Genomic DNA, 12029 nt, shown 5'->3' on the forward strand with positions numbered 1-12029 from the left:
AAGTGATTTGTGGTGTAGCATGATCGATTAATAGTACGTAAATACGAGCTGGCCCTAACTCGACTTGTTCATAATTTCGGAGAATTTTGTGATCGAGAGAGAAGGGGTGTGAACTTCCCAGCGGTTTCTTATTAGGTTTTGGTGCTGCTTTGTTTCTTGATTGTAGTCTTCTCACGGCACGTACTCTTCGGGCGGGCATGGTCAAAAAGAAAGTGTGGGCGTTCTCTGAGTCTCATAGCCGGCCGTGGAGTTGACTGATAAAGAAAAGACAATAACAAATTGTAAGAGTATCATAATTGTTACCCTTTTTTTTCCTTTTCACATGTAATCGAGTAGATCATAGGCAAGACTTGGTTCAAAATGAAAAACGAGATTATTAATTAGATATTTGTAATTCATTGAACATTTTTATTATTTTCTATTCAAGTATTCCTATTTTATCTTATTTGTATTTGTGTATTTGTACTTTTGTTTCTTTACTACTCGAGTGTATATCTTGTTATCTATTTTTGGAACCCCATATAAAAAAAAAAATTTAAAAAAAATACAAAAAATTGAACAAAAGCTAGAGGAAAGTTGAAAAATATATGTTAACGAGAAGAATATACTAGAATACCCAAAAAATTGTCAAAGATAGGTTGAGAAAAATTAAAATATACAAAATAAAAAATTTGATGGCATATTTTCAACTAATAAAGACCCTACCGGTAAAGAAAATTCAATTTGAGGAGGAAAAATCAAAATTAGATGTTTAGGGATTTCATTGGAATTTTTCAAGGTTTAATTGAATTTATCAAGGGCTTTATTGCAAGAAAAATTGATTTTTGAAGTTGATCTAGTCTTTAATTAAAAGAAATTAAAGTCTAGGGTCGAATAATGATTTTTAAGAGTTGATTTGGTTAAATCAATGACTTAATTACATAAATATGAAAGTTTGATTGGCAATTAGAGACTTGATTGAAAAAAAATCCAAAACCAAAGATCAACATGTAAGACGCGCGAGGCTGGTGGTCAATTAGAGATCCAATTGAACAAATCAGAAATCAAAAACCAAAATAAAAATAACATTAAACTTTGAGGCTGATATTTGAGTCTAGGGAGGTTAAATTACATGCAATTAAAAAATTTTTTAAAAAATTTTATTTAAGTCCAGGGAGGTATAAAATTTATTAAAAAAATTTAATATGTTTTTGAATTATTTTGATATGTTAATATCAAAAATAATTTTTAAAAAAAATAATAAATTTTATTTTTATATTTTTTAAAATAAAAATTATTTTAAAAAATAACAAGAAACACGCTATCAAAAACTAAAGTGCTTGCTAAACACTGCAACCCCCACGAACGCAGTGTCGGAACATGCCGCCACTAAACGGATTTATTGCAGTCTACATTAAGTGCCCCTACGAAATTCATGGGCGCCCATGGGACTCACTCTTGCTGTGCCAACCACCACCGTGGCCAGTTTTCACTGGTCAATAAATTTGATGATGGGTAAACAAAAAAGGGAGGTTTCGGGATTTTAGAGATTTTGTTATAAATTTTGACTATTATAATCAATATCTAAAATAATTTTTTTTTCAAAAATTGTGCCAATAAATTCATTTGAAAAACAATAGTATCCATCAATGCACGAACTGATTTGAATATATTATTTATCATAATACTAAAATAAAAAGAAGTTAGAAATTGGGTCAAAACCCACACGTCGGGTGGCAATGCCACTCTCATATGCTTTCCAGCGGACCCAATTCGATCAATAATACATGCTTTTGGGGCAAAGCGTGTTATGGGTAGACGGAAACATTGTAATTATAAATTACATAAAAAAAAAAAAACTAAACATGAATAAGAAGCCCCATGTTTTGTATTGTTTTTCTATATATATATATATATATATATATATATATATATATATATCCCACCTTTTCATTTATAATTATAAATCTGAATTTCAATTCCCAATAATTCAAACATTTTCCATCATGATTAGAGCTGACTTAAAATAAATAATAATCTTGAAAAAAACTATAAATAAAGTTTTTTTAAATATTTTAAATATTTTTTATTTTATATTTAAAAAACTTCTATTTTATCTCGACATATAACTTAGGTCTTGACTTTGCAGTCAGATTTTAAAAACTATGATAATAATTCATTGTTGTCTTTACATTAATCCTAGGTCAATACTCTACCTCACTCGTGACCTAGACCTTATCTCAGGTTAACTCTTGAATCGAGTTTGAAATTATGATAATAATTATTTTTATTTTTACATTGACCTAAATCAGCCTGACCCGTGACCCGGATCTTGACCGTGCCTCTAGCTTTGTCCTAAATCAATCTTTGAGTTGAGTTTTTAAAATTATGATAATAAATATCTTTATCTTTATCTTTATCTTTACATGTTTTAGTTGAACAATTTTGAAATTGAAAAACAATAATATTTTAAAAATAAAAAATAAAAAATATTATCTATAGAGACATATGCTTTCTCTACCTTCTATTTTAAAAGTACAAGAATTTTCTTCAAAATTATTTTAGAGATAAATTTTTTTTTGTTTCTATTTTGTTTCATTAATCAAATATATTTATATTTCTACTATTTTTTTTTTTTTATAGCAAAATAATAACTAAACCAAATTAGAACTCAAGCAACATTTCACGTAGGCTTGATGTCACTTTGGGCCTATGGCTCCTAAACAACTCAAAAGATCGACATCAGTAGTGAATAGTCTACAAAATCCAAAACTCAAGCGCGCGCGCCCCCCCCCCCCCCCCCGGGGGGAATGTAATTTTTGAATTTAGGGGTGCAATAATTCAAGTATTAATCCATCTTGATTGTTTGTGTTTATGATAATTTAAAAAATATAAAATATCATTCTAAAAAAATAAAAAAGGATATCAAATCTAAATAAATAAATTTATGAAATTACCTAAATATCAAAATATAAAATAAAATACTTTAACTTTTAATATAATTAAAAATTCTTGTAAAAAAAATTATAATATCTATAACTTAATCTTTTTTCACATGAAAAAATTGAAAAGAAATTGTAAAAAATATAAAAAAACATGTTTTAAAAACTCAATACAAATTTGAAAATCTATTTTTGTAATATTGTGGATAGAAAAGAATATTGCATTTGAACAAGAAATTTCATTTTTTTTACTTTATTTTTTTAAAATTGGAATATCACGACCACAACCTTTTTCTGGTTTAATTGCATAGAAGTCCACGTAACGTAATCACCTGAATTTCTCAACCCAGCTCTTGTAGTTGACTATTTATCTATTTAATTAAGATTTCGGTGAATATCTAATTACTTACAAATCTCAACAAAGACTTGCCTTATCCAGTAATAAAAGAGGCACATCGCTATGCGAAAGAGATGGGTTAAAAATATTATAATGGAATAAAAAATAATATAAAATATATTTTATGATATTATTTTAATAATAATTTTAAAATTAAAATAATTTTTTTGAAATTATATTATAATTTTATTGATCAAATAATCATAATTTTAAATTTTATAAATTTTTTTTATTTAATAAAATTAAATACAAGATAATTGTAAATTTATATAAGTTTAAAGCTTAAAAAACTTTTATTTGTTTTAAAAATTTCACATAATAATTTAATTTTTTTTAATTTTTTTTTTTTTATAGATTTACAGGGTTAATTTTATGGAGTTTTTGTCTATACCAAATACAATCCATTCCTTAGTAAAAGATCAGCTGATAGACTGAGTTTTATCGAAGATTTTTATTTTATTTTTTCCGGCGTCAAAATTGGCCACTGAATTCTCTCCGTCTTCGGCGCTCTTTGCATGTGTAGCTGTACGGTAGATTTTTCTAAAGATATTTTTTTATTACTGGTAAGATTATTGTTGTTCTTAATATTAATTTGAATAAGTAATTGTCAAAATGGTGATCGATAAGATGGTTGAATGCGAGATTTCATGTTCCTTCAGGCATCACATAAACCGCATTGATTATTTTGTAGCAAAAAGTTTTCCGACCTCCCTTAATCATTTGGTGCCGCTATTTCCTTCCGTCTAGTTTTTGCAGAGTTCCATAAATGTGAAAATAGATTCTGGATGTGAGAGTCAGTTCTGACTGTACAGAAGAGGGAGTATAAATTAAATTAATGCTGTATATATACACACACATAGTTTTTAAACACTGAGATGTTCGGGTCAATTTTTTTTAAAAAAATCAAAATAAAGATATTTTAGTAAAAAAAAACTATGTTTGAGTCATATAAAATTTTTTCTCTATTTTTTTTTTTTTTTTCGACCCTAGTTCAAGCTGAATTAACTGAATTCCGGGTTGATCTGCCAGGCTACTCAGTTTTAAGACAAAAACAAATAATTTGTTCTCATTAATGCGCGATTGGTGAGGGAACTTATTAATTGTGAATCTGTTTTTATTAATCACGCATCTGATTGAGCTATTTATTCAGTAGCAAAGAAAGTCTTTGATCATAGGATAATTCGTGGCAACGATTTTGTATCCTTGGATACATGCTGCAGAATTGATGGCTTATAAGGAGCTTTACCTATTACTTATAAGGAGCTTTACTTATAACTTTTTATATTTCAGAAAATAAAAACATTTTTTTAAAAAATGTAAATACAAAGCAACATTAAGCAATATTTAATAAATGACCCAAAATGTACTAAAATTTAAATCGAAGGAGCAATATTTACCACTCGTTCCAATATCCACCGCCTCACCAATTCCCCCCAAGTTCTCCATCCGATTCTCAGCCATGAACAACCACAAAAACCATCCTTACTATCCCACCGTCCATCAACGTTAAACCCCTGCAATCCTCATCATAGCATAGAAATTGCTTTGTGATTTCTATACTGGGTTTGTGATTTCTCTATGAGACGATCACAAATTGGGTCGAAATCGATCATTGATGATGAAGGAGAGGCAAGAAAGACTGCGCATTTGTACTCTTTCACGGAGAGAAATGAGATGGTAATACAGGGATTGTGCAACGATGATGAGAAAGAGAGTGAGAGCTGCAATGAGAGAGAGGGTAGGGAGGGAGAAAGAGAGGGGATCGAGTTTATGATTTTATTTGTGTTTATCAAATATATATTTTATTTTTTGAATTTAATATATTTGTTTATCTTAATTATTTCTAGATTGTTTTTGTTTTTGTATGTTTTTTTTTTAAAATTAAAATTATTTTTTATTATTTTAAATTAATATTTTTTTTTGATGTTTTCAAATTATTTTGATGAGCTGGTATTAAAAATAATTTTTTTAAAAATAAAAAAATATTATTTTAATTCATTTCAAATAAAAAATAATTTAAAAAGTAACCACTACTACATTTTCCAAACACATGAGCCTATTTGAGAGTGTAATTGCGGTTACTTTTCAAAATATTCTTTATTTAGAAATATATAAAAATAATGTATTTTTATTTTTTAAAAATTATTTTTGATATCAGCGTATCAAAATAATTTAAAAACAAAAAAAATATTAATTTAAAGCAAATAAAAAAATAAAAAATTTTAATTTTTTTTCAAAATATTTTAAAATATAACTTTTACTAACAATATGGTCCGTTTTGTATCCAGAATTTATTTTTATATTAAATAAAAATATATTTTATTATTTTAATTTTTATTGTAATTTCTCTCGAAGGTTATATGTTGATTTTTACCTCCAGAATCTATTTTTATGGATGGACTCTACAAAGTATAGCTAAGGATCCATTCCAGTTTAAAATCTAACACAATTAAAGGTCTGGATCGCAAATTTGCTAAGCCAAAGTAGTTTAAAGACGTATTTTTAGTTTTTTTTTTTTTTTTTTTTAATAAAATGACTAAGACTATAAGTTGGAGACTTCATTGTCGAGGAACTAAGGGTTTTTGTTTGAGTTTATTTTTAAAATCTCTGTTTTTTCTTTTTAAAAAATAATGTTAAGTATATAATCTTTTATTTATGGAGTACACATAAAAACGGAACAATTTAAAAAACGTATTCTCCGTAAACTCTAAACTCATAGAAAAAAAAAGAAGCAGAAGAAGAAGAAGCAGCAGCAGCAGCAGCAGCAGCAGCAAGCGGACAGGTAACCATATTCGGTATATATTGGTTATAGCTGAAGCATTTCGCCAAGTGATCCGAAGCTGAAGAAAGGAGCAAGAGAGAGACCCCTCCTTCTCACACAGCTTTTAGACATGCTAGCGATCGACTGGACAAACTATTTTCACAACCTCAAAACAACTCCTTGCTTAGCACTAGTAATATTTTACAACAACTACTAGCTAAATATATACCAAATTAACAATTCCTTGCTTTCTTGTTTCAACACAAAATCTCAGTCCGAAATATCCTGCTGTGTACATAAACAAACTCTCTCACTCTCTCTCTCTCTAAAGCGTCTTCTTGTTCCGTATTTGTCTGCGGAGCTCATAGCTTACCACAGCTCACCTCAGCAAAACACATATACAGGGAGCCAGCTGTCTCTGTTTCTCTCCCTGTCTTACTCTGTTTTTTTTTTTTTTTTCGTTGCCTATGAAAATTCCCTTCCCAAAGAGTACCAATCAGCCTCTTTACACCGCCCTTAAAACCCAACCACTTCACCCCATTAACATTTCTATACCCTTCAATAAGCCACGCCCACCACCAATAGCAGTCCGTATGGACACGGACTCCTCTACCACCACTTCCACCGCCGTCTACCGCCATAAAAAAGACAAGATTCTCGTAATAATGGGAGCGACTGGGTGTGGCAAAACAAGGGTATCTATTGATCTAGCTACACGCTTACAATCCGAAATCATCAACTCCGACAAAATGCAAGTCTACGAAGGTCTTGACATCACCACCAACAAAATCACCATTCAAGACCGTCTAGGTGTTCCTCACCATTTACTCGGTGAGTTCGACCCGGATGATGGTGAGTTGACTCCCTCCGAGTATCGGTTAGCTGGTGGATTGGCTATCTCAGGTATTGTTTCAAGGCAACATCTTCCTATTGTGGTTGGTGGGTCCAACTCCCTTATTCACGCTTTGGTTGCTGACCGGTTTAATCCCGAGTTAAACGTTTTTGATGGGTCTAACCCAGTTTCAACCCAGTTAAGATATAACTGTTGTTTTTTGTGGGTGGATGTGTCATTACCTGTTTTGTGCGATTACTTGTGTAAGCGAGTCGACGAAATGCTCGACTCCGGGATGCTCGATGAGCTGTCAGAGTATTATGGCTCAGTTGATGCAGCGAATCAAATCGGGTTGAGGAAAGCGATTGGGGTGCCTGAGTTTGATCGGTATTTCAAAAGGTACCCACCTGGGTCTGGGTGTGGCAGAGGTATTGGTGTGGAATGGGATCGGGTACGGAGGGGAGCATACGAGGACTGTGTGAGGGAGATAAAGGAGAACACGTGTCAGCTTGCGAAAAGGCAGATTGGCAAGATCTTGAGATTAAAAGGGGCAGGGTGGGACCTAAAAAGAGTTGATGCGACTGGGAGCTTTAGGGAGGTGATGATGGTGACGTCAGATGATCATATCAAAAAAAGAAAGAAGAAGAGGTGGATGGAGGTTTGGGGGAGAGATGTGATGGAGCCAAGCATGAAAATTGTGAAACGCTTCTTGGAGGAGGAGTAGGAGCAGCTTTTTTTCCCGCTACCGTTCAAAATATTATTAGTATTTTGAGAAATGCTAACATGAAGCTGAGATTGTGCACTTCTTGGTTCGATATTTCGAATCGCCGCTTGCCTGCCAAGTTCATGCAAGTTGCAACCGTGGGTCAAGCTTGCATAATCACATCCACCAGTGCAATCTTTAGCAGTTTTATGTCCGATGACAAGCATGTTGAAGATTGCATAATCACATCCATCGCGGCTGCGCATATTTTCTTCTCTTTCGGTTTGGGTCTTAAATGATGGAGAGTTTTTGGGTGACATATTGGGGGTTCACAAATGGGGTACCAGAATTTGCAATGAGCAGCCAGTTTTGCAGAATTTGCTATGAGCAACCAGTTTTGCAGCATCAGAGGATGTTCCTGTCTTGGGTACTGTATTGGGGGCATCTTTTACTCTCTTCCCCCCCGCCCTTTTTCCCTTTCCTGCCTTGAAAGGGTCCTTTAAAGTCAATATAAACATACGGAAAAAATCGTGAATTTTGGAGAAATAAAAACTTATTCTGGAATGTTGTTTTTAGCAATTATTCTTAACTGGTAATAGAAGCTTGTTTTAGTGGTTACAGAGTCCTAATTCACATCTGGGCATTGTAAGCAAATTGAAGTGGAGAGTCTTCTTGCGCACATATTCGTTGTGGAGAAGTGGTTGCCAAGAAGCTTACACAATGGAACAAAAAATACCTTTTTGCTTAAAATTTTATTTTGAAGGGTAGCCCAGCACGCTTCTCAAAACTCTTGTTCCCAAATACAAGTAACATTGATCTTTTTGGTTTTCCTTAGTTTCATATGTTCTGCCTCGCTTTCGATACAGGTTTTTTTTTTCTTCAAAATTTCTTCACTTTCAAATCTTCCAAACATCTGGTCGAGAGCTAATTTGGACATTGACAAAGTTAAAAATTAGTTCGTTAAGAAACAAACGATACAAATTTATTCAAATTAAAAAAAAAAAACTAATCTGTTTTTAACTGGCGAATCTTTTAAACAAAAGGTAACGAAAGGGACAAGTTTGAAATAGTCTCTGATTTATAGTAAGTTGAGAATTTTCCTCCTTTTTTTTTAATGTAATTGTAATCAGCTCACTTATCACGATATATGTTTATTTCTTTAAAAAAATAAAAGAAAATGATGCAGGTATCGCGTGTAAATTTAACTATATCGAGATCGGAAAGAATCCTCAAATCTTAAAGCATCAATATGTACATCTGTCCATCGAACAAACATTGACATACCTAGGTGTATCTCGAACATGATCTTCTTCCTGGCTTAGATACTACATAGATTTTGTCAATCTTTAACCAATTAAGTTGAACCAGCATGTCCTGGCCTCTTGATTGTAACCCATCCGATTTCCAATCTCCTCTTTTCTGATTGAAGAGAATCGTTTGGTTTCCGAGTATTAAATCCACTGAAATCGCTGCACCATTTGGTCAAAGCATCGATCTCCTAGACGCTCTAAATCAAATGTACATTAATGACACACTGATTCTGCTATCTGCATTAACCGTGGGAACTAGTCCCTAATCTAATCCTCCGATTTTAGATTTATAAAACTGTGATTGTTTGTTTTCTGCGAAGGACAATGATGTCGAGGACTGATGCCTACCTTACCATTCTAGTGCTATAAAAGGGCAACCCTTCTCCTGTTATAATAGACACAAATAAACACAAGGATTGAAAATGTGAGTCAAAAGCAGCTTATTAATTATACGTATCTTAGCTAAAATAATCGTTCTAACCCCTGCGGTGTGGGGGAATGTCAGGGCTAATCTGCTACCATGACAAGCATCTGTGGAATAGGAACAAGGAATTAGTATTGCGATCAATCTGATGATATGAATTCTAAATAAAGTAACCATCTTCCACACATGGCAGGCCATAACCTAAAAATTTACATATACATATGGGGTCTATTCAACTTTTCCAAATCCAGCTTTTTTTTCATTTTTTTAGAGGCTAAACCAAATAATTGAGTTAATGGACCATCACTATCTTAGATAAATTTATCTAAACTCAAGTATGCATTTATTATTTCAGCCTCTGACCATTGCTCGTTCTTGATTATCTTCTTTTTTTCAACTAGGGAAGCTAAAATTAAAGTGGATATATATAGCGTAGAAGTTGGTATCTTCCACCGCGTCTCCTTCATACGTAAGATTGAATACATGTCACGTATATAGTATAAGACCATTAGGTAATCCGGCCAGATCATGTGTACTCAGAGGCTTAGCTCAAAGATGTTAAATTTCTTTTGTTTTAGATGAATAGAAGTTGAGTAATTAATGCTTTTCTTACAAAAATATTTATCCTCAGTAATACTAACCATATGGTTGACGTAGTACGAGACCTTCGAGTCAAGCACACCCTGCCAATGGTTATATATATATAGAAACACCTCACTCTTGAATCTTATAATGGATGGATAATTTTTTATTTTATATTTTACTTTATATTTATTAGATGTAAAACAGTACTTTTTCTAGCGCTCTTTCATCTACTGTTTATTTTTAGATTATTAATTAAGTGGTTTATGCTTCATAATATCTGTTGGTCCGTAAAGAATTCAATAATTGAAGTCATATTCCATCCAAATACTTAAAAATATAGCTAAAATCTAGGATGGCAAAAGATCATGCACATGTTATTTCCCCGCGAATCTGATTTTATTAATTTCTTCTCATTGTTATTTTCCATTATTAACTAATTTGTTTGAGCCAAATTATAATAATTTAGAGGGACAAGTTTTAGATGAAACATATAGAGGGATCTGAAACCATTGCATTATTTTATGTTTTTCATTTGTAACACGATACTCGGAGGAAATAATTAGCTGTCCTGCGATGGAATATAATGTGGTGAAGAACATGTCTGTTCTTGTTTTTATAAGATGCAAAAGAAATTCTGATGGCTCTTCTTCTGCCAACAGGCAAAGCTACATGCACGGGGAGACTTTTTCTTTAAGCTAAGAAAAAGACAATTGCTCTAATAATGTATAATTTATAACCAGCTAGTCCAAAGGATACAAACTCACTGTAAAGTTTGATTCATTAACAAATGTATATTTTACTAGGTTATAAAAACTAACACACGCCATTTCATCAAAGAGTTCAACTAGCTTCTTCTTGGAATCGGGAAAAGTAATTGGACTACGATTAACAAAACAATTCGCGAGAAGCCCAGAACATATGGATGATAAATCCTCAAATAGTCGCATGAGCAATGCCCACGAAAAGGCATCGGAAAAATTGAAGAAAATAAGGAATTGGCACGAAGAAAGAAATGGAAAGGCATGTTATATATAACGAATAATTAAGTCGTAGCTAACAAGAAACTAACCAGCTATAATTGTCCTCGAAGGTATTTATGTGCAGGTACAGATGTTGAAACCTAGGTAATGAGTAACATAGTAACAAAGGAAAAGAGGACGGTCAAACAAAATGGAGAAAAAAATAAACAATTTTATCTGCAGGTACATACTCACACTGGCATGATTGCAGTACATGCATGTAACTGCAAGTTGCAATAAACAATTTTATTACATTTAATTTAAGCACCAATTAGTAGTGAACTCCTCCTCAATGATCAATTATTATGAATCTTATGAAAGCAAGCACACATTTGCAGATGATGTTTGGTACGCGAGAAAAGAATATTGGACAAATTGCGCTTATTTAGTTCATTGAACATTAATATTGGATTGGTCATGTTAGTTTAACGAGGTATTTATACCCAGACATTATTCGACAGTTTATATGTGAATATGCCAATATTGCCAAACACACACACACACGCACACACACAAAGACAACGATGACTTGAAAAATATTATTTTATAGCATAAATTGGTTTACTGATAAACGGTCAATAAATCAATATATTATTTGTCAGGTTATCAAGTAGTTATTTATTAACGTGATGTATCGATATATATCCATGTTATAATTAATGTATTGACTTATTAATTGCTAGATCGATAAATCTATCAACATGAATATGCTAGCTTGTATGTCTAACCATCTGTTGATATTTATATAAATTTAATAGCAAATAGACGTGGGAAGTTGGTGCACTCAGCAGAGGCATGTTTTTAATCTTAAATACTAGATGGTCGTGTAACTTAGAAAAATCAAAAGCATGACTCCGTGCTTACATGTGAACATGCTGGTTTTCATGAAACTGTCCTGAGAATGTTTGCTCCGAGAAAGTTAGCACAAAAAAACATATGGATTTAAAAAATAGTAAATCAGTGACAGAAAGGGAATGATCGAAAGTAGTGAAACGGGAGATCCAATAAGGGGCTATAAGATTCAAAGACAAAAACATAGAAAAGTAAGTAGCAGAAGCAACATAGTTTAATATTCAT

The 12029-nt window shown here is 32.1% G+C and overlaps 1 protein-coding gene across 1 annotated transcript; it reads left to right on the plus strand.

Moving 5' to 3' along the window:
- The first annotated feature begins 6043 nt into the window (after window positions 1-6043).
- Window positions 6044-8440, plus strand: LOC118039915 (adenylate isopentenyltransferase). The gene has a single exon (XM_035046749.1). The coding sequence runs from the start codon at window positions 6547-6549 to the stop codon at window positions 7633-7635; it is 1089 nt and encodes a 362-aa protein (XP_034902640.1). The 5' UTR covers window positions 6044-6546; the 3' UTR covers window positions 7636-8440.
- The last annotated feature ends 3589 nt before the right edge of the window (window positions 8441-12029 follow it).

Source organism: Populus alba, chromosome 8 (genome assembly GCF_005239225.2).
Source record: "Populus alba chromosome 8, ASM523922v2, whole genome shotgun sequence".
NCBI classification, from domain to species: Eukaryota; Viridiplantae; Streptophyta; class Magnoliopsida; order Malpighiales; family Salicaceae; genus Populus; species Populus alba.

Bases quoted from the DNA above. Each gene is read 5' to 3' on its own strand.
- LOC118039915 (XM_035046749.1), top strand. From the start codon at position 6,547: ATGAAAATTCCCTTCCCAAAGAGTACCAATCAGCCTCTTTACACCGCC.